Below are 24,554 nucleotides of genomic sequence, written 5' to 3' on the forward strand. Positions count from 1 at the left end.
CCTGTTGATTACATGATTGAAGTGGAGTAAAACATTGATGCCATGTCAGAAGAATCAAGCTGCTTCTGGTGTCAACACTATCTACACGAACTGAACAAACTGTGTGATGGACTGCTGGTGATTGTAACGGATCTTAATTGGCTTCCATACATCCAGCAGACGGTTGGGGTCGCCAGGAGTCCGCGAGGTGCTGCATGACTACCATGACACCACGTGAGCCGCAAAGTGCCCCTTTAAACATTTTGTATCATGAACTGACTGCATCCTGCACATTTTACCTTTAAACGAATGCAAAATGATTGTAAAGGAATACAATGCAGGTAAACTGTTTTCTTACAAAAACTGCACATCATCCAATAAAACTGAATAACTAGCAACCAAACAAACCAAAGGAACATTTCGCAAGTTGATGACGCCGGGAAATATAGAAATGCACAATTAAATGAATTTTTTACTCCAAGAATAAGGCATAGGCTACTGAGGGAAGTTGACTTGACTCAATTAATTAAGCTTTTCTTTGCAATGGGGGCTCTCTCTTTTACGGACACACCTCCCACCTGCTCTCTCTCCCCCTCTGTCTCTCTCACTCACTTCCCTCACACTCACTTTTCACTCAGCTACCCAAGATGGCGGCAGCGTCATCCATCCAGCCGCCGAGCGTTCACTCTTCTCTTGCCGGGGACAGCACACTTTCCCCGGGGATGGACAGCCCAGAGACCCGGCAGCCGGAGGACGAGGAGGCGGCGGCCGCAGCGCAGCCGTCGGACTCTGAGATGTGCCTCCGCGACCTGCCGGAGCTGGAGCCGGAGGAGATCGAGAAGAGGCTGGCCAAAACTCGCCAGGAGCTGAGCAACAGGAGGAAAATCCTCATTAAGAATCTGCCGCCTGACACCACTAACCAGGTACGCGGTAGTTTGGGAAACTGAAGTAAAAGTAGCGTGGTTCACTTAGTTTTCGTTTTTTTTTGCGTCGCTTGTGCGAATTAATTTAGTTTGCACTGAGCGTCGCACTTTTAAAATGTACCTTACGTTATTGTTTGGTCATAATAACTGTCTGAAGCTCTACGCTGTCCATTTCGACCTTTATTTACCCCAATAATTGTTAATATGTTTTTTCATGAATACAGTATAAAGGCCAAATCTCTATTACAAACATTAATACAAACGTGTATTTAAATAGGTCCCACATTTACGATATCGTTTTGAAAACAGCCTGTTTTTCATTAATTTAATGTTTTTCTCTCTTGTTGAGTTAATAAGCTCGCTTGTAATTTTCAAACTCCATTCATACTGTCTCATTGATGTAATCAAAGGGATCCATACTAATCTAATATGAGGCTCAATTGTTGTTTGGCCACAGTTATAGCAGTTCACAACATTGGAAAATGTGGCTGCTAATTTTGGTTTTACTGTTGTCTTTACAACATTTGTGACTTAAACAAACATGCTTGTGTCAATGTTTTCTGATGAGCTGCATTGACTGAAAAACAACGCACCATGTCTGTGGGTTCTCTCAAAAGCTGAATGGGGCTAGTACGTTCTGTTGCTGTTCTTGCAACAAGAAGAGATAGCCTACTGTGCATAAACTTCCATATTTCCCTCTCAGATTAATCCATCTTTTTACCTTATCCATGCATCTGATCTAACATTACAAGTGTGTCAATTAAAGGATAAAGGATATAGGTCATAACTAGAAAAACAAGATGACTTTCTGTTGACACCAGTTTTGCATTATAGTTTATTAACATTTTCTTCTACCACCAAATTATTTTATATTTTCACTTCTCAGAGCAATGCATTGCTATGCACTATGTTTTGCCTTTATCCGGCAGCATCTGTTGTGACTTTGCTTTTTCCTTCATCCATATCTTCTTGCAGCATACATTTTCATGAACAACATGATAACAATCACAATTTCCAGCTTATTTCCTGCAGACAATATACTTTTGTACAGTCAAGGTACTCAGCCTTAACACCTGTGTTATGTATGTTCTTAATGTAAACAAGAGTAACAACTAATCCAACTAAGTCAAATAGTTACGTTCCGAGCACATCAGTCTGTTTACATTTTATGTTTGGATTTAACGCAATAACTTTGCATGCATGTTTCTCGTCAAAACACCACAAAGTGTCTTCACTGTTTATAACTTAAGACCTTTTTGGTTTCTCCTACTCCGAAGTGACATTCATCACTTGTGTCAGCATGCAAGCCTTCATGAGGGAGTGTTGAAGTAGCTGATGGTGTTTTTCTTCAGGGTTGTAGCACCCAAAAATCTTGGAAAGAGGCAGATTGCCAAGGAGAACCAGTTCCCTGACGTGTGTGTGTGTGTGTGTGTGTGTGTGTGTGTGTGTGTGTGTGTGTGTGTGTGTGTGTGTGTGTGTGTGTGTGTGTGTGTGTGTGTGTGTGTGTGTGTGTGTGTGTGTGTGTGTGTGTGTGTGTGTGTGTGTGTGTGTGTGTGTGTGTGTGTGAAAGGGAAGGACAGAGAGTGTGAAATAGTGTGACTGCATGGTGTTTGTGCGATTGAGAGACACAGGGGAGTGAGAGGAAAAGTCTCTTGGATCAGGTGAAGGAACGGAAGTGGAATGTATTTCTCTCCCTCTCTCTTTGTATTTTCCACATTATTCATGTGTCAGAACAAGTGTGATATGTTTAGTGAGCCTGAGCAGAGCAGAGCTGCATGAAGCATGCCCTGCTGAATGTGCCACATGAATTTAAAGGAGTAGTTCAGGGTCTTTGACATACTGTAAAAGCACGCTATGAGTAACTGACTGCTAGTGAAACAGTTGAAGCTCAGGCTACAAAGTGGAGGTAACACAGTGATCCAGGAGCATGGCAGAAAATATGAATTACCATGTCGGCATGACCCAATAATGTAACCATCCAATAACAGAATTAAATCCATTGCTGTAGTGTGGATAGTTAATTTCAATGGTGTGTTCAAAACGCTCTAAATGTTCACTAATGTCTGTTTTAAAAGGGTTCTTACCATCACATGATTTCAGCCTGAGCTTATGTCCGTAAATCAGATGTGCTTGAATGTATTAGTTGATAATGCGATAGATAGAAATATATAACAAAAACACATATGTCATATTTGTATTACACATGCGAAACATTTTATTTTTCCAGCTTGACAAATGTAAGAGCTGGCTGCTTTTTTCTCCGGTTAATACATTTTTTTAATTAAATACTCGTAGTTTTTCAACAGTTGGTTGAACTAAAACCAAAAACGCTATTTGAAATGCCAACTAGGGATCTGGGTAGTTGCTTGGGGGTGTACAGGGATCCAGTGATAGTCATAGAGCTGGTGTTGACAGTACAGTATTTTCCATATGGTTAAAGATGTATGTTTAAAATCCTTGTCACTGTCTTATATAACATGTGTGATGGACTCAACAACGCCCAGCCGACTCCCATCTCCCACTCCCCTCAGATCCGCTGCCCTATAAGTGAATACTGTGTTGTAGATTGGATATATGTGGTGCGAGTGTGGAGTCCATGGTGCACTGTGTCAAATATATGGCCTCGCTGACAGTCCTCATCTCAGAGAGAAGTGGGGGGATGGGAACAACGAAGGGAAGTGTGCAATAAGAAAGGAGAGACAGGAAGATAGAAGAGTTGGGGGAGAGGAAAAGAAGGAGGGATGAAAGATAAAGTAAATGAAATAGATTTATAAAATACTGTATACCTAATTGTCTCCAAGATGGAATTCTGCTTAGCCAGTAGTTTTCCTATAGCAATTTTTGTCTAAATAGTTTTGCTGTAAAACAATCCATAGTATTCGCCTAAAAAAAAGTTATTATCGTACTAGAGTTATTGTATATAACAGGTTAACCAATGTTCTTTTGCTCTTTCATTGTCTTCATTCTTTGACCATGTAGGGCAACAAAATATATCGTCTTTTACATATCATGCATCCTACTTCTCTTTCAGATCTTTTGGCCTACATTACCCATAATTCAAGTCAACCTCTTACAGTTTGGAATGAGATTGTAATGCTACTAGCAACTTAATCAAACCGGCTAGGTATCGGGTAACCTTACTACATTTTAACTTTACAAATCACTTTAGGCAATTTATTGTGTCCCAACATCAATCAGAAATGTATGTTAATTTGACACGTTGTGGTGCATTTTAACTGACTGATGAGGCTGCTACCTGAATCGTTTTACATTTTAGAAATAGGACACCTTAGTGAACCTGGGTATTTTGCCATCTTTTATGACCTGGCTCAAAAGGCCACAACAAAGAGGAGACACACCATATCAACGGTTAATAAAATATGTTTATTTAACCAAACAATTCAAATTAGCCACATTTAATGAAGTGCAACAATAAGTAAAGCATGAGGTTTGGACGTCAGTGGTATCAGTAGTGTAAATGCAGGGCGAGGGTTGCATGGACGTGTATGTGTGAGGGTGTTGAGGTGCAAAAAGTAAAGCAACTAAACAACAACTAACAACAGCATATACTCAACAAAACTGGGGGCCTGTAGGGAAAAGCAGAGAGAGACAGAGAGGAGCAGAGGCTTTAAATAGCTGCAGGGCATCAGACCCAGGTGCCCTGAGTTACTGCAGTCAAGGCTGGACACAGTACAGCCACACCCTCTCCAGATTAACCCACAGGGGCATCACACCATCCATAATATCATTGAATCATAACCCAATTCTTAGATATGATCACTAATCGATTTCTCTCATGCAAGCAGCTATGTTGAAAGATGCTCGAGTAAGAGTCAAACCCAAGTATTGAGCAAGAATGTGGCCCATACCCCAATTGTGCACCCAGAATCTTGGAATTTCTAAAAGACTCAAAAGATATTTGCAAATGTGCTAGAGGGTCAAATAAATGTGGGCTGGGTGTGTGTTTGTGTTTGTATACATAGGGAGGTTAGCTTCCAAGGACTTCTGCTACGTTTTTGAATTATTGACTTTCCTCAAAAACACACAAACCTTTGGCAAGATGTGCATGTTGCTTTGTTTTTTGAACATCACGCTGAGTGTATGTGTGTGTTTATATGTGTGTGCAGTTGTGATTGCATATGTACAGTACAGGTAAACACAAATACATGTAAATGTCACAAAGCAGCATGTGCCTGAGCTGTTGCCTTTGCACCCACTCCCTCCTCTCGCTTTATATGCACTATGTGTGCGTGTGTCAGTAGCAGATGTTCATGAAATCTGCCCCTCCTGCCAGTGGGCAGCCTTAATCACTTACAAACCAGCGTGCACACAGGATGTTGTGATTTAGCCATTTATTTTGGCAAAGTTTTGCAGATGTTTGTGCACGCAGGCGGTTAAAATACAGCCTGAATACTCTGTGTACATTCAGGACAAAGCAACAGGTTGATAGAGTATAATCATCTACTTTCTGTATGCCATAATTTAGTTGAACCTATAACGGTGAGATGAGCAATAACTCAGCTCATCTCAGCTTTAAAATCTCTGGTGATGTTGGAGAGAAAGAGTGTTGTGTGTGTGTGTATGATATGGTTAAATAAATATCAGGCGTGAATATACATTGTTATTAATTAAGCTTTCCAATAGCTTGGTTATTATTATTTACCAATACATTTATTTTAAATTGATTAATGCAATACTTTCATATGGTCATGATGTGACTCAACTGAAAGTCGATACATGTAACTGTTAAGTGATTGTTTTGTGTGTGAGGTGGAGCAGGTGGAGTGGTGTTTGACACTGTTTAGGATCCTGCTGGTTTCCTTGTTAACAATGGTTCTGGATTCTTGACATTCAGGCTGCAGACAACACAGATAACTGGAGTTCACTGCTTTTGATACTTAAATCAAGAAACAAACTTCAAAACCTGACACACTTGAACATAGTAACCAACAATAATGGCGGAGATAGAAAAATAATATCCCTTCCAGTGGCAGCTCTATGAGGGAAAACACTTCAGTATTTAGATTATGTCCAGAAAGTGGAAGCTTCTTTTGATTATACATTTTGGTAAGAAAGGAAAATTGTGTGTAGTCCAAGCAGAAGAAGACATGTCCACATCCTGCCTGTTGATGTGCATTGTACTTTCACTGGCGCCTAACAGTGTAAATAACTGCGAGAAGCCATTATATAGCTTTTATGTCTGAGAGCTTCTCTGCCGGTCTCACATATCCTCACAGTTGCGGAGTTGCAGTAAAGTGTAATTTTCACATTATTCCAAAGCTAAACTGTCACAAAGATACAGTGAAATGTCAAAAATAGATAACAGAAATATGTTTGTCTTGCCAACCCCCAGCTACAAAAATAGTTTAAGATTGTTTTATCTAAGCTAGAATTGACCACAATCACACCACTGTAACACAACCCTGCTGATGAACAAAGATCAAACAATGGCAAGCCCCAAGAAAACAAAGGAATATTCTTAAAGGATGTTTTGACCTAATGTCTTTAGGGCTCTGTTGATAAGAGAGAAGTGACTGCCGGCTCAGTGGGGAACATAACCTCCAATCTGATCCCTGTGGCTTCAGGGCCAGAGCCAAGCAGAGATGGGTGGGTGTGGATGGGGGAGGGAGGAGGGGTCACACCGGGTGACAGCAAAATCGGTCCTGTCTCAGGGCGAGCCACCTGCTTCCCTCAGCCCACTGGTTCTATCCTTTCCTCCTATCAAATCATCCTGCTTCCCTATCAAATATCAAAATGGACAACCTGAAATCGTATAAGGAATTTACTTTTAGGAACTCCCTACTTTCTGTCGTACAAAGATCCACATCTCCACAACTTTTTGCCTGAAATTGAGTTTTTAAAGGTCACTTTTTATGCAAAATCCACTTTGATTCTCTCTTTTTTTCCTGATCCATTTATATAAAAACCTGTTGGAAAATGAGCTGATCAGATTTTGGCCACTTAGTGATGTCATAATGTTTTTTTGGGTTGTTTAACCATTAGCCAATAACCAACCAAGGCAATAAAATGGCGGTATGCAACGTGTGTGAAGCAGACATCCTGCAGCTCCACCCGCTGTGACGGAACGGTGAGCGGAGCAAAACACACACTTCACACTTTTTGCCTTCATATGTTCTTTTAAACCTGCCATAATTCCCAAACCCTACACTCCTGAGACATATTTTTTCATGAGAAACTTAGGAAAACATCTTGAAACTTGAAAAAGCTTGAACATGTAAAAAAAATTAAGCAAAATAATTAAAGAAAATGCCTCCTGAGGGCATGAAGTGACAAAAACTTTCAACATGTCTCCATTTAAACCCCATTGTAAGTTCAGCCTCATCTTTCCCCACCACAGCAGCCGCACACCTTTAGTTAATCTTCCAAAAAGGCCACATTATTAACCCGAAAGTACACAAAAAGTACACTTCAGATGCTCAAGTTCCTTGAGATGCTTCATGCTTTGAAATGTCACCAATATCTATTACGGTTCTTCAACTAAACGTTCACATGTAAGAGGTTTATCTCTCATTCAGAACAATGCAAATGCTCTCCTCTCACTGATTACTTCAAATAACCATGGAAACCTTTGATCTCTGGACACGTTGTTAGCTCAAATCTAAACACCTGTGTCATGGAACACGATGATGTCATAACTCCAACTGACATGATCAGAGCAGCAAATTTCAGATAATGATTAATGGTCCTGCCCTCAACAGCTCTACGTCAATTATGGGGTTTCATCATATGCCGTTTCCATGGAAACGCATCCCTCGCCATAAAACACGATGTCGCTGTAGCTCCAATGAACACGGTCCGGTCGTCCCACAATCTTCACCTGTATATCACCTCTCCATGCCTCAACAGCTCTACATCAAATCTGACATCTCACCATATGCCGTTTCCATGGAAACGCATCCCTCGCCATAAAACACGATGTTGTCGTAACGCCTATGAAAAGGGTCAAAACAGCACCAGACTTCAGATAATGGTTAACGGTCCAGCCCTCAACAGCTCTATGTCAATTATGGGGTGTCATCATATGCCATTTCCATGGAAACGTATCCCTCGCCATGAAAGACGATGTCACTATAACCCCTATGAAAATGATCAAAAAGTGCTCAAACTTCACATGTGTGCTAACAGTCCAGCCGTAAAGACATCTACGGGACAGTTTTGAGATTTCTTCAAATGCCGTTGCCATGGCAACACAATGCTCACCATGAAACACAGTTTTCACATAACTTCAGTGAAAATGCTCCAAACGGCCCAAAATTTCACAGGTTTGGTAACGATGCAGCCATCAACGCATCTAAGCGTATTATGGGATCTCATCAAATGCCGTTGGCATGGCGACAGATCATTCGCCATCGAGTTAGTTCAAAAGTTTGCAGTTCAAATATTCTGCTGCTTTTCCAAGCCTTTTTACTTTATTTTCTTCTCTTATCACACATTCAAGCCCCCAGTGTTCATGTATCATTTCAATCTAAATTATTCACTTTCTTCTTACACATTACATTTCAGCATAGCAGTTTAGCGTCAGCTTTTCAGCATACAGCATTCCCACAAGCAATTTCTTCAGGAATTGCATTCTCTAGTTATGTTGGTTGTTTGTGGAAGTGCCAGTGAATGAGCCCCATTAACTGAGTTTTAAACATCACTTTAAATGGAAGATCCCCATAGCCCCCACCCACTCGATCGGATCGGCGATCGGTATCGGCCGATACTTATTCTGGCGATCGGCCCCAAAATTGGCCATCAGAGCATACCTATTTTTAACCAAATATCTTTCAGTGGGGCGTGGGGAATGGCTCCTTATTTTCATATAAGCAACAGACACAGAATCAGCACTTTTGAAACAGGATTGAAACAGAGGAGATTATGGGACGCTACAATGGGTGGTCTGTTTGGTATTTCGAGCCAAACACGCAGAGACATGTTTTATATATAACTGAGAACTATAATGTATTGATGAAAGAGTATAATAGGGGACCTTTAAGGCACAAAGACATGAGAAGGAGGAAGGGATATAAGAGAAAGAGGGGAGAAGAGAGCCTGGATAAAAAGAAAGTGATAAATAGAACAGAAGTAGAGACTTGTTAGACCAAGTTGTTAAAATGAGGAATCCAAGCAGTGCAAATTGCCGGTGTTAAACCAACATACAAGGTGTGAAAACTTTTGAGAATGTGTTGAGAGAGAGAGAGAGAGAAAGGAAAAGAGATATCTGCACTGTTGATGGTTGTCTGCTCTCTATATGAGTGTGCATGTTTTTTTAGAAGCTCTCCTTGCCGGCATGTGATAGGCCAACGATCTGTGGTGTGCGACGTTTGAGCTGCCACACACACACACACACACACACACACACACACACACACACACACACACACACACACACACACACACACACACACACACACACACACACACACACACACACACACACACACACACACCAAGCAATAGGACCAAATATGGGAAAAGGGTGATTTTATGAAATTCATTGTTGGCTTATAGCGGAGTGCTGCTGTTGAAGGTTTAAAGGGCCCATGTCATGCTTTTCCGGTTATTACCCGTCCCCTTGTGTGTGTTATGACGGTTTTTATGCATGTAAACGGTCTGCAGAGTCATAAACCTTCAAAGTACACCCTATAGCGAGTAAAACTCTAACACAGAAAAGACCTGTCTATGCTGCCTCAGAACGCCTCGTTGGACATTTCTCATTTTCCATTGTTTTCTTCCTGGGTTCTGTGATGTTTGAATACCCAAATCAAAAACAAATGATTGGCCCAAATGGACCAATCCGCAGCGCACCTCACACACCAGGATCCCTTGGCTAAGTAACAGGGAGTCCCCATTGACTTGCATAGAGCTCCCTGAACGCTGGTAATAGACGAGTTGGGATCGCGGAGAAATGCTCTCCGCAGACCCATTCTCACAGCATTATAAACCTTTTTCTTACTCAATATCAAGCCACACTTATTGTTTTTACTTTGGCTGTGAGTGTTTGTGTGTGCTCAGGATGAGTTTCACTGTGTTTCGCTGTATCGCCGACCCGGAAACCTGTCCGCTCCTCGCAGCAGCTCGCAGCAGTAGCGAGCCTCGCAACGAGCCTCGCAACGTCCCGACAAATCAGAGCACCCTGGGCTTACAGGAAGGGGGGGACAGGAGCTCCAACAAGCCGTTCAGACAGAGAGTGAATACCTGGTGAATACTATACAGAGATGCTGTATGAGAAACCAATGTGATTTTGGAAAATTGCATAATTTAAATCTATTCTAGTAGACCTCAACAATGGAAGTATGATCAGTGGAAATGGCCATGCCATGGGACCTTTAAGATATTTTATGAGATTGAGTGCTAGTATTTACGACAACAATTTCATTTCCTGTTTGATTCCATTAGACGGTTTTCATCACAATGGGTTTGACATGAAATCTACATTCACGGTAGACTTTTGTTTATATTAATGCATCATCAAATATGTATATATATATATATATATGTATGTATGTATATATATATATATATATATATATATATATATATATATATATATATATTAGGGCTGTCAAACGATTACATTTTTTAATCAGATTAATCACAGCTTAAAAATTAATTAATCATGATTAATCACCATTCTAACTATGTCCAAAATATGCCATTTCTTTATGTATATTGTTGTGGGAATGGAAAGATATATGAAAGAAGGCGGATATATCCATTTAACATACAGTATGTATGTTTATTATAACATTGCTCTGTGTGTCAAAATGAAAGACAGCCCACACCTATCAATCATCAAACCGTGGGGTCTTATTTCATTACGTGTTGATTTCTATCAACACGGGGGGGGGAGACCGACTGTCGTTCGGTGATCTAACCGCCTTCTGGAAAAGCTTCACAAGTACGTCGGTACGCAAATGCGCTTTGTGACACAAGTGACGGTAAGCATTTCAGATTGTTGCCGCGTACCTGCGTACCAGTTATGTGCACGTCGTACTACCAGGGTTGCGTTCCGATAATCAAAAAATCAGCTCCTAAATTCTAACCCTATCTCTTATTCCTTGACCTCTGAGTGAAACGTCACGGGGTTAAGGGATAGTGGATAGGAGAATTCAAAAGGACTTAGGAGAAGGGACTGCGGTACTTTAGAGAATCCGAATGCACTTTCACTATCTGACGTGTTTATGATGCGCCAGCGGACGTCATTGTGTGCGTCAGCTGCTGTGGTGAAACTATGGAAACTACAGTGTTCTATACAACGGACTACATGGATGTTTAATAAGAACGAGGGACTCATCTAGAGACTCTGCACCGTGCTCTGATGCTGTTGTTTTATGCTTTATGAACGTGGACAACAGAGAAACATATTCTTCATGACCAAAGTTGTAATTGAAATAAAAAAGGAAAGTGAAATTTATGCTCGTCACCCTCTCCCTCCGATCCACATTAATACAAATGATCCCATTACGTATGATTGTATGAAAATATCTTAAAATAAATACAAATGTATTTATAAACGTTAGTCCTTAACATCTATCACCATTCAAACATCTTTTAAAAGTTGAACAAACTCCACACAGCTCAGTGAAATGTTGACTTTATTTGATCATTTCAGTAAAAACTAACGTTCATATTTCTCTTTTTGATTATAATACTGATGAACGTTCAAAACAAAGCACTTTGGCAAGTTACCACATACGTTTTAAAATGCTTAATAAGCACCGTAACTTTCATGATATAACTTCTCCGTCATAATCGTTTGTTTCTGTGAACGGCCGACTGTTGTGTGACGGCAAATGCTGCGACTGCAAGGCATTGTGGGGCAGAATCTTCTCCTCTCCTTTCGGTAAGGGAGGTCCAGTGGTTCCTAAGCTAAAGGAGGTTATAAAGGAAGTTTGAAACCTCCTTTCCTTTCATTTGGAGAATTGGAACGGCACTTAACATGGCTGCCACTGACGTACTTCCGGGTCATTTCACTTGGTTAGGAAGGTTCCTAAGCTAAATGGACTATTGGAACGCAACCCAGTACTACAGCAAAAGTATTCTCCGTCGGGACTTCCTGCAACAACACCACGCCGTTATTTTGATTCTGATTGGCCAGAAGACATTATCAAAGATGTTCTATTGAGAAGACGATCACTACATGACAAATGTTTTTAAAACCGTTCTGGTCTTCGGTATTTCTAGACAAGTGGCTAATGAAATCAATCTTACTAACTGCTGTCTGTGTAATTCTCGGCGCGAGTTGGCAGACTTTATTTTGCTTACTTTAACATCATTTCTCATGGTGGGGCTAAGCCATTTCTTGGTATGGGTGTAGCCTACCCCAGCCATACCCTGGCGCTGCCACTGGTGGGATGTATGGGCTGGCCATTCTGCACATGCGTTAAATGCGTTAAATATTTTTAACGCAATTAATTAAAAAGATGTATTACCGCCGTTAACGCGATAATTTTGACAGCATTTATATATATATAAATAAATAAATAGTTTTGTAGATGAATATCAAAGGTGTTTGTGTTCCTCATCACAAACTAAAGCAGCTTACACTTCTAATTAAAGTACAGGGCCACTAAAATCACTAAAAGCTAGTATATCTTCTCAATAAATGTGAAACAACTGGGTTATTGTAATCCTAATAATTTAAAACCATACAGCAGTGTGTGTGTGGGAGTAGTATTTTGCTTTCTGGTAGACGTGGGCTTCATCCTCTGTTCTTTCTCAGTAGCACATATAACACTCTATGTGTAGGTCAAGGACACGATTACAGCCGGTAAGGAGGCCATGCAGAGTGTGTTTGTCCTCTAATCCCTCTATCCTCTCTCACACACACAGAAAAGTGTGTGTGTGTGTGTGTGTGTGTGTGTGTGTGTGTGTGTGTGTGTGTGTGTGTGTGTGTGTGTGTGTGTGTGTGTGTGTGTGTGTGTGTGTGTGTGTGTGTGTGTGTGTGTGTGTGTGTGTGTGTGTGTGTGTGTGTGTGTGTGTGTGTGTGTGTGTGTGTGTGTGTGTGTGTGTGTGTGTGTGTGTGTGTGTGTGTGTGTGTGTGTGTGTGTGTGTGTGTGTGTGTGTGTGTGTGTGTGTGTGTGTGTGTGTGTGTTGCACGATTTTGGGAAAAAATCTAATTGCGATTTTTCTGACAAATATTGCGATTGCAATTCGATTTGCAATATTTGTTTTTAAGCGACCCAACGGAAGTTTATTGTAATATGCGGCCATATCTCCGGCGAGGAAGGTCGCATCAACATGCTCCCGTCTCTAGCAGCCCGAGCTACGAGTGAAAGAGCTAAACTTACATGAAACTTCCGTTGGGTTGCTTTAAAGTCAAGCTTCAGTTTAAGATTCACCCTGTAATAGAAACATGTGATGGAGCATTACTAACCTGACTCAGATGGTTTGTTTCACCAAACCATCTAGGAAAGCTCCATTGGAAGCCATTTGGAAAGGGCAGGCACTTTCAAAAATACTTGGCAGGTGATTGGATCAAGCTGTCTATCACCTTTTATCATGGGCCACTTCTGATTGGTTAACAATGGCTGGTGCATGTGGAGCACAGCACTTCTGACTGGTGTGGATGACTGCCACAAAAGAAAAAAAAAAGAAACAATTTCAAAAGAAAACATTTGAAAAAAAAATCGCAGGCTTTGCGATTTGATAATCGCACCATTTCAAATCGCGATTTCGATTTAAAATCGATTAATCGTTCAGCCCTAATCGAAAGTTGTAAATGTTAGAGATATTCAAAGATCTTTTTTTTATTTGTAAAAATATTTTGTGCATTTGCAGATCCGTTTTACATTTGCACATTTATTTGTGAGTTTGCAAATCTTTTAAATGCATTTGTGGATGTTGTTTTACATTTATAAATCACATAATTATAAACAAATTATTTTTATGTTCACACAAATAATTATGAGACATATCTATGCCCATAGCTCTCTCTCTCTCCCCCGTCTGTGTGCGAGGGGGCAGGGCAGTTTACACACACGCTCTGCAACATGCATGCAACACACGCACATGGAGGAGATGGCGGAGAGAAGCGCTCCAAGGTGTGGTTAAACCCGTCTCGATGTGGACAATGCTCGTTACCAAAAGTGCAATAACAGTTTAGCATGTAAGGGCGGTAACACGAGCATTTTGTCTAAACATTTAGCAAAAGTGCACCACATTCAGACGGAGAAATGCACCGTCTTCGACTGTCTTTCAATCAATCAATCTTTATTTATATAGCCCAATATCCCAAATGTTACATTTGTCTCAGTGGACTTCACAGTTTGTACAGAATATCAGTATGACAATACGACACCCTCTGTCCTTAGACCCTCACATCGTACAAGGAAAAACTTCCGGAGAAAAACCACAGTTTAAAGGGAAAAATGGGAGAAACCTCAGGGAGAGCAACAGAGGAGGGATCCCTCTCCCAGGACAGACAGACGTGCAATAGATGCCGTGTGTAAATTGAAAAGATAATACATTTGCAACATAGGTAGTCCAAATGTTTGGAAATGCATGTGTGTATAATAGGAAGATGAATCCACGAGGATATCCATCCAGGACTTATGATCCAGGACTAGCGATCCACTTTCTAGTAGCTCTCTAGCCCCATCCACGAATAACGTTTCCACGTCAGGTATTATGTATGCTAGCAGCAACACACAGAGCTGATTCAAACATGGGTTAATGATTAGAGGTAACTGAGTTATTTATTTTGTTAAAGTTTCAGCCCTTCTGTTTACAGTTCTGTCATCAGATTATTTAATATGATTTGTTAAAACATTGTGGTTTCTTTTGATGTGAAATATTATTTATTTAATTTAAATAAAAAGCAATGTTAATTTTGTTCACAATTTGTTTAGTTAATTTACCTTATTTATTTTCAAAAGAACCGTTAAGACTATCGTTAAAGGACCGGATCGATAAGCAGTATAGTAGTACAGTTCAAACCTTAACGATCCGTATAATCGATTAATCGTTTCATTAATCGATAGATTTATCGATTATCAAATGAGTCGTTTGTTGCAGCCCTAGTTGAAGAGATAAAAACTGCAACATAAACACGCACACCTCCTCTTTTAAATCTTGGCTGCATAATTGTTCCAAACACTGTTGTAATAGTTTATGATTTCTGCAAACACAATTTAGTTTGATTGTATGGCTCGACTGACAATGCAGCGTCGGGACTAGAAAGTACTTCTCTGGGCGTCCCTCCAAGCAACGTACCAAAAAGGTACAAAGAGAAGCCTTCAGGAACTAGTGCTGCAGCACACATTCCTTTTTTGAGAGAAACATATAGACTGAGAGTTGGAAAGAAAGAGCTCATTAGGTGGGTAAGTACTCCTTGAAGAAGTAGATCTTCCGGTGATTGTTGAAGACAGTGAAAGTTCAGTTCAGTTCAATGTCTCGTTTACCACAAATAAGCACTCAGCAGAAGAGATGGATGGAGATTTAATGAATGAGAAGGCTAGTAGAACTCACTGAGGAAGGCAGGTTGCATATTCCTTTGCGTTTTCTTTCTCTTTCAAACAATGCATACATGTTGAAAAAGAGGTTTTAATGTGTCTCACTTCATTGTCTATCCAATGTTAACAACATGCCTGATGACACAACAAAATGCATCCTCAGTGAAGGTTTAATGATTCTTTATTATAACATTTCTAATCAGTCTGGAATAGACACGTTTTTAAATATTATTAGCTATTTACAGACAGTTTCATATAAAGCACACTAAGCCTAATCCTGTAGTCTACACTATCTCTGCCTATGAGCTCCATCTTACCAGGTGTCAGGTGCCGGCCTGCTATCACATTCCTCATCATGTTCATCCTCTCAGGGCAGTGTTGTACACCAACGTGTGTGTGTGTGTGTGTGTGTGTGTGTGTGTGTGTGTGTGTGTGTGTGTGTGTGTGTGTGTGTGTGTGTGTGTGTGTGTGTGTGTGTGTGTGTGTGTGTGTGTGTGTGTGTGTGTGTGTGTGTGTGTGTGTGTGTGTGTGTGTGTGTGTGTGTGTGTGTGTGTGTGTGTGTGTGTGTGTGTGTGTGTGTGTGTGTGTGTGTGTGGGGGTGGGTGGGGGTGGGTGGGTGGGTGTGTGTGCAGAAATCGGCCCTGGACTTGAGGCTGGTGCTGGGGTACTGACTGGTCTTGCTGAAAATGTCAGCTTCAAAAGGCGTTCAGACACGCAGAGGGCACAGCATGGAACAGAACAACACACTTATATATTACAGGACAGCTTGACATAGAGGAACATACTGTAGAAAAGGAAATGGCTTGTCCAGCTGCTTCTGCCCACATACTGTCTAGTTCTCATGCATTGGGGCAGGTATCTTTTTTTAATGAAATGATGATTTAAAGTCAAGGTTTATGGTAACTGTATCATCTCTGTTAAGAGCCATTTAGCTGGATTTCCCTCAAATATAAAATCAGTGTTTTATGATTTGCAGTGTGTGTTTGCAGTCGAGTGTTTGCTCACACCGTCTATTTACGGAGCCCAGTGGCTGCTTTAGGGCACTTGTGAGCGTCGCTTAGCTATTACGGCAGTGTTAATTAGGAAGCTGTTGAAATAGCGTAGCGGGAATGTCAATGAATCGGCGTGCAGCATCGTAGAACAGCATGAAGGGACGTAGTGAAAGTGAAAGATCATTAAAGCATGGAAGGTAAAAGGTAATGGTGTGAAACTGTTATCATACATAAATAAAACTGTGCAGCAAGGTATGCTCATCTTGTAAATTGTGTGGCTGAGATGAAGAGCAGGATTCCTAAAAATAGTCTTTGAGTGTCTTGTAATGGGCCAGTGCTCTGACAAACTTTCAGCTGGATTTAAGTATAGAATAGCACAGGGACGAGTGATAAAGCGCCACCAGAGAGAGAATGAACTCTGAGTGGCCTAATTCAACCCGGGCTGACTGTCTCAAAGTACTCTGCAATGTCAGTGTCTGTATCCTGTGCAGTATAAACAATAACTGTCATTAAGTGGGGAACAAAGCTGGAAGCAATTTCTTTGTTTCTTTTTCTTCACTTTATACCAATGTCTTGTTTTGTTGCTTCTTCCTTCAGTATTTCTTGCATGTAGGAAATTAGACTTTCTTTCGGTCTGTTACCTTTTATGTCAGAATTGTAATTAATACAGGTGTAAAGCTCTGAACCTCCGGAAATCAGTGCATTTGATACACTTACATTAAGAAAATAGAAATGAAGCATGTAACAGCGGAAAAGGCAGATGTAAAAGAAGAAAGGGCGCTTTAGTTGGCAAATGTAGTTCAAAACCACTTTGCTTGAATCCCTACACATTTGGGACAGGCTTGCTTTGGTCTAAATAGTTTAATCGTATTTAGTCTTATTGCATTTGCCTTGTTGTTAAATTGTCTCCATCCCTAATAGCAAAAGTGTGTTTGCTTTGTAATGTTTGTAAAGACCCTTAACACTCACTTGGGGAAAACTATAACCTTCTAAATCGTTGTTTGATTTTCATTAATTCCTTAAAGTCTCTCTTCTTAAACCTATTCTAACCTACTTTATTTCTGCCATATCTATTGGTTGAAACCTTTATATATGCAGTCTATGGTTGAAACATTCTGACCGCACAGGAATATGTTACCAATTGTTTTTCAAGAGACTATGGTAAAGAGTGATCTCAGCTAGTAATGTTTTAAAATTAAGATCTGTATTTCAGTGTTTTGATTTCAGGCGGTTTCTTTTAATTCTCTCCTTAGATTCATCTACTTCTACCCTTGTAGCAAGATAGTTGTTATGAAGCTAAATCAAAAACGGAACACCTCTTTTCGGTTTTTTCTCTCCCTCTCTCTCTGCACCTCTCAGCGATTGCAGCTCGCCCTGCGCCGATTTACGGAGCGGGCGAGTTTGACCCTCTGCGTGGGCTGCCTCGCATGGCCTACACTGATATGGAACATGCCTGCTCACTTTTTTGAGTGGGCTTGTGGATGATGGTGTTTAGAGAGATAGAAAAAGCGAAACATTTATAAATAAGAAAGAAATGTTTTCCCTTTCTTTTTGTATTTGTAGAAAATATGTGATTAGTTTGATGTCAAACTTTCATTCACTCTGGTGAAAGGTGATCAATGCATCACCATGAGTGCATCCTAACTACAATGCAACAGTGTGTCCTTTGAATTTGAATATTACAAGGTTATCCCGCAGTAGCTTATGGTGAATCAAAGTTCAGGATGTGGGCATCATTAGCTGAGGATACAAAACAGCCATATCCTCTTCAATAATAATAAGTTCACATTTTATTTTATTCACATTCAGGCCCATTTGTAAACCCAATTTATTTGCTCTGAACCAGTTCTTGAAAATGACAATCACTCCCATTTATCTATTCAATTTCAAAACTTTAATAGACTGGATGCAGCATAATGGAACCAAAAGTGCAATCAGACCTCCACTAAGGCCCGTGTGTGTGTGTGTGTGTGTGTGTGTGTGTGTGTGTGTGTGTGTGTGTGTGTGTGTGTGTGTGTGTGTGTGTGTGTGTGTGTGTGTGTGTGTGTGTGTGTGTGTGTGTGTGTGTGTGTGTGTGTGTGTGTGTGTGTGTGTGTGTGTGTGTGTGTGTGTGTGTGTGTGTGTGTGTGTGTGTGTGTGTGTGTGTGTGTGTGTGTGTGTGTGTGTGTGTGTGTGATCATTGTGACGGTGATCATTGTGACGGTGATCATTCTGACTATGCATAGACGCCTGGCAACGATTTTTACATTACCCCTCCTTGGTTTTACTCATGTTTTGGTAAAATGGCAGCAAGTAAATCTAACAGTTCAAATGATGAGCCGCACTGAAGTTTTAAAAAACTAAACTCACATAATTAAAGTTCATTAAGATTAAGTTATTTGAACATGTAGAGAGAATGCTTCTAGACTTCAAAAGAAAACAAAATAGTGGTAGGAAGTGCTTTATTGTGTCAAAGTGGTGTTTGTGCAGAGATCAACTGCTTTTGCTTTTTTCCAGTTAAGATACATGAGAAACACAGTGGTGTGTGGTGAGCAGAGGGGTGAATAGCTGAATCACATTTAAATCAAATGTGAAAATGTACTCTTTGGTGGATTATTTATTTATCAAACGACATGAGATGCTTGGACAAAATAATACCTTGACTTATTACTGAACATAAAAAGTAGTCGGAAGAAGGAAAGACAAAGTAAGTAGGGACAGAGTGTCTCCACATCACACAGACATGATTATGGTGAATGTAGCGTGTGTGCTCCCCCTCTGAAGGATAAAACAGTTTGAATGGGTTTTGTAACTCATTACTTAGTCCTTGCGCCTACACTCACTGTGCTCCTGTTACATCTGGAACTGTTGGACAGGTTTTTACTGTAAAGGGATTCACAAGGTTGCTTATATCACAGGAGCATATATTTGTATACAAAAAACACTTTGTGCTGTCTGTTACTTATGTGCAGTAGTCACTCTGTGAGAGAGAATGTGAGGATCTCTTGCTGAGCTGTCTTCAGGATCATGGACAACGCTTATTAAAAGACGAAAAGTCAGGAGACGGAAAGCTTTTCATCTTAAAATTACACTTTAAAAAAAAACATAATTACTGGTTGCAGACAAATTATTGCCATTGGGGAAGTCACCCATCAAAGAGTTTTCTCAAATGACGAAAAATAAGGTTTCATCATTGAGATGAGAAAAATTCTTTTTTATAAAATGTATCTAAGCTTAAGTTGGCACAGGAATATTTGCATACTGATACAAATATTGAAAACAGTTGGTTAGTTTATAATAATTGTCTTGTTGTTAAAAGTTGTACTGATGAGACTCATGAGATATTCTGACTTATCTCCTGACTCAATACAGAGTGGTATGTGCTGATTTTTAAATGCACATTTTCTTTAAATATAAATGCTAATTTTTTAACTGATAAACAGGTTACTTGATGAACTGCAGATTACCTAACAAATTTAGAATAATCACATACAATTACCGTTAGGTTGTGAAGATAGAACCCCAACTAGTCTTATCTAGAACCCCAACTAGTCATTTAAATATTTAATTTGAAGACATGACTTTGGTCATTTGTCACTATTCTTGACTAATTAAAACATGTTTTCATAACCATTGTACACTTTTAACAAGTTTTTGAATTTTAGTTTTTCCAGTGATTTATTGATCTCTAAGCTCAAGTCTTGTGTTTCTCTCTTTCTGTCTCTTTCCAGGAAGTCCATGAGATCCTGAAAGAATATGAGCTGAAGTACTGCTTTGTGGACCGCAACAAGGGCACAGGTAAAACTCACACACAAACACATACATGCTTCTACTACTATACTTGTGAGGACCCTTATGATTAATTCCCTAACCCTTTAACCTTTGCAACCAAATGCCTAACAGTACACTAACCTTAATGCTAACCCTAGCATAGAGGACCAGCATGTTAAATATCTAACTGGTCCTCACGATGATAGAAATACAAGTATACACTCATGTTCAGATCAGATGATCTTGTAAACCAAAGCCTAGATATATTGCTATGTCATATCTGTCATCACATGTATGTATTTATAGTTACTTGGAAACTAGTTTGGTAGTGATCTAAGTGTGAGGCATGGCTAAAGCACTTGTTTAACATACTGTAGAAATAGTGGAGGGGTCAATCTGGTGGAGGGACAGATACTTTGACTCGAGTGTCTGTTTCATAACTATATAATGCAAATAATGCAATATGTCATATTTACAAGTACACTTTTGCACAGACACACACATATAGTAAATGTAATCTTTACCACTATTTATTTAAGTTATGTCTTGGCACTATGCCGTAGTTGCCACATGTTGAATATAGTTTGAATCCTTAAGCAAAAGTCACATAAAAGTGATCATCTTATTTTAAATTACTTGAGTTTTCCTTATTCTCCTTACCTCCTGAGTACATTTGGTCCTCATGAGTCCTGAATTACAAGAACACACACACACACATACCCCCTGTCTCTGGAGTGTGTCCCTTTCCAGGGAAATCTTAAATATTGTCTATATTTAGTCTGTGCAGTCAGCCAAGCACCTGAAACATAATGCTTTTAGAAAGCAGAGAGATTTACAGCTGAGATATCAAAGCACCAGTCTGTCAAACAGGTTAATGGGTTTTAGGAGCAAATGAGAGAATGATGAAACACATGTCCTCACCAGACTGGCAGGCAAGTTACTTTAATAATAAGTCCCGCTGTGGTAGCGTGTTGGGCTCCGATGTGCTGAGGTGGGATGAGTGGGATCAGAATCCAGCGTCCCAGACATCAAAGGTTTGGGAAAGAAAGTTCAAATGTTCCTCCCTTACTCATAGTGATGGGACCACATTGGTTCCCTCTTATGTAATGCTCTTCATGTCTCTCTTTTGGGGTAAAGGGACTACAGGGACACTCTGAATATCACAGAGAGAAGCAGCAACACAGAGAGCTTCATGTTCCAAAAGCTTGCTTTTTAAGCTGAAGTGCCAGAAAAAGAATTCATTCAGTAAAGTAAATCCTTTTCTCCTTCTTTTAAAGTAATGACTTTCTACTTTTAGAGATACAGTTGGGAACAACTGTGTAGCAGTGATGTCCGTCACTATGGCATGATCAGCCATTGTGTAGTGATAGAAAACATGTGAGAGAGAGAGTTGGAGGTGGCAGAAAGGTTTATTTAAAGAGATGGTGCAACATTGTGGAAAAAACCTTTGAGTTTCTGACTCCAACTCCATCAAATATGGATACCTCTACTTTATCATTTAAAAACAAATTCAACGTGTGTGTGTGTGTGTGTGTGTGTGTGTGTGTGTGTGTGTGTGTGTGTGTGTGTGTGTGTGTGTGTGTGTGTGTGTGTGTGTGTGTGTGTGTGTGTGTGTGTGTGTGTGTGTGTGTGTGTGTGTGTGTGTGTGTGTGTGTGTGTGTGTGTGTGTGTGTGTGTGTGTGTGTGTGTGTGTGTGTGTGTGTGTGTGTGTGTGTGTGTGTGTGTGTGTGTTCTTGATCCGGTAAACCCCTGGCTTATCGCCTCTTTACTTATCACAAACAGACAGAGACCTCTATGCAACCTCAACCTCTGTGATTTATCCGGGTGTTTGTGTGTCTGTGCTCATATATACATGCCTGTTTGTTCATATTGATTTAGTCATAACGTGTGTGTGTGTGTGATTTGGTGGTGAACTTGCTCACCATCGGATCATTTTTCATGGCAGCTGTATAACATCACCCAGACCAAGTGTTTACAGTCTGACTCACTCTCTCCTTCCTCCCTCTCTCTTTTGTCTCGTTCACCTTTTCTGCCTTTTAAAGTCGTACGGCTTCAAAATCAAGATGTTTGTGTTTCTTTCTGTCCGTACCACCATGCAACGAAGCCCTCTGTGAAACGCTTTTAAGTAAATGAGCCTAAAGTGATAACAACTTCAGAATTGAAATATTTTAAAGTCCAGACTCTCAGACGTTTTTGGGAACCCTAGTTGTACAGTCTGTATATTTTCCATTGTTTATCAAAGGAAAGAATGCCAATATTTGTTATGACTATTTCCACTTGAGTGAGGACACTAACTCAGCAGTAATTGTAATCCTCTGAAACATGGAAAATGTAATTATGGCAAAAGTAATGGAAAGTGGTAAGCTCAACTTGGTTAGCATTTAGCAATGGCCGATTAATTACATTTTGGAGCAGATCCCATCCCGGTGGCGGATACAGAAATTATGTTTTAACTTCTAACTTTAAGCTGCCATTCTAGCTGAAAATGCTCTGTCATGTTTTGTTTATTTCTGAAATTATGATTTAGTGTTCGTTTCCGTACGTTCAAGTCTTTGAGGCTTTGCTTCAGTTGTTGTTTCTTTAGCTGTGAAGCAGAAAATGTCTCCTCAGATTCACAGCATTGCATTAGAGGCTTAGAAATATACTCATCCCTGTTGTTGATCAAGCGTACAGCATTACAGGAATTAACACAAAATCTATTACTTGATATACCTTTTACAGAAACAGGAATTAAATGATGATTATTCTCTTATTATCTAACAATAACATATCCCATGAGTCATTATTGTTGAATGCTACCAAAATATCCATTGTTTTATGTATTTTATTCCTTCTCATTGTAGCTTTTGTGCTCTTCTTTTTCCTGTTCCTTCTGAAACACCTTATTATCCCTGACAACATATCCTCATTTATTTTTCTGTAAATAAGATCAGAAACTCAGATGTACTGGAATATGAAAAGAAACTTGAAAGACTTTGTAAAGGGGGAAATACAATACAATAAACGCTAGCTTAAGATAAGCTATCTGGCAGTGGTGAGAAAGAGTTGTTGATATAAGACATTGCCTTTGGGCAGGGTTCAAGCAGAGAAAGGTTAGCCCAGTATGTTTTTTGTGAAGAAAGGAAGCTAACCATGAAGTGACTTTAGCTCAGTGTATCAGCAGGAGGTCAGAACGAGAGACTAGTGTGAACAGAGGAAGTTAGATCCATTTCAGCTCATATTGTTGCAGAGCTCTCACCAGAGAATTAGCCAACAGTTAGCTTTAGCCCGTCTATGTAATATATTCATCTGTTTTGCAGGACGTAGTTGACTTTCTTGCAATTTGTTCAGCTTAAGCAAGCGACAGAAACAAAAGGTCACCAGGTTCACTCGCACTTCCCGCAAGGTTGATTATAAAATATTAACCGTATATGTTACATTTTTTACGAGGTGGAATTATTTGCCTGCAAATCATGCAGCATGCTCGATCATCTTCCATGAAATTCAAACTGTGCTCAATAACCCCAAAATGGGTTTTACAGGGTCTTTTGTTAATAGAGAAAGAATTAAGCTTTATTGCATATTTCATATCCTAATACTCACAAAAGAAGCTGTGTTTTGTTATTGAGAGGCAGAACGTAGCTGTGATCAGTTAAATTAGCATAGAATATTAAAATGGTTCCATATTAGTTTTATTATATATTTTTGTTATCTTTCTATGGGCTGTGTAATAAACGCACATTGTACATTTTCATTCAAAGGAATTGAAAATGTTCCTCTGTGACCTTTGTGGAAAGAATTTTGATTAAAATGTTTCTGTGTCATCAGATAAATACAATTTCTGTAATGTCTCAAAGTTGATGAGATTAATAGTTTATTAGAGGATGTTGGTTTCAACATGGAAATATTGTTTCTTTTCTTTGGATATTTATAGATGATTTATTTTCAATTATATTACAGACATTTGAACACGCTAGTCATCGGGCTCATTTTGGCACACGTATGTAAAAAATGATAAATCAAAAAACTAGCTGATATATAAAATAGCTTAATTTTAAGCATCTCATATAGATCAAAAGCATCTTGTATGGATCAAAAAAGCCATGTTTCCCCCGGACAAGAGGAAACGGCTACATTGTTTAATTATTTTATAATTGGTATAAAATGCACACATATTCCCTGAGCTGAGTGTATCACACATGCAGACCCAAAGACACAGTCAAGCATGCACCAGACTCAAAAATATTCTGAAGGCTCAGCGAGATAGTCACTCTGGAGATTCAGTATCTCTGTTTGTGTTTACTTGGGAGTTTTTATAGAAAATGTGACCAAGCTGGTGAAGATCAGGAGATGTTGGAGCTGTATTCAATGCCTTCCAGTGGGAAAACTAGGCTACGTCGTTTATTAAACTGCATTCAACACATTTTTGAACTTTTTGATCAACATTATGCCAATACAGATATTACCATGAT

The 24,554-nt window shown here is 39.7% G+C and overlaps 1 protein-coding gene across 1 annotated transcript in view; it reads left to right on the forward strand.

The window, feature by feature from the left end:
• Positions 1 to 618: 618 nt before the first annotated feature.
• raver2 (ribonucleoprotein, PTB-binding 2) overlaps positions 619 to 24,554 on the forward strand; it is a 78,510-nt gene continuing 54,574 nt past the window's right edge. The window contains exons 1-2 of the mRNA XM_079671296.1: positions 619 to 902; positions 20,064 to 20,130. Of these exons, the coding sequence (XP_079527422.1) occupies positions 627 to 902; positions 20,064 to 20,130 (343 nt within the window). The 5' untranslated portion in view covers positions 619 to 626. The remainder of the gene's footprint in view (positions 903 to 20,063; positions 20,131 to 24,554) is intronic.

Source organism: Notothenia rossii (assembly GCF_949606895.1).
Source record: "Notothenia rossii genome assembly, chromosome: 1".
Classification (NCBI taxonomy): domain Eukaryota; kingdom Metazoa; phylum Chordata; class Actinopteri; order Perciformes; family Nototheniidae; genus Notothenia; species Notothenia rossii.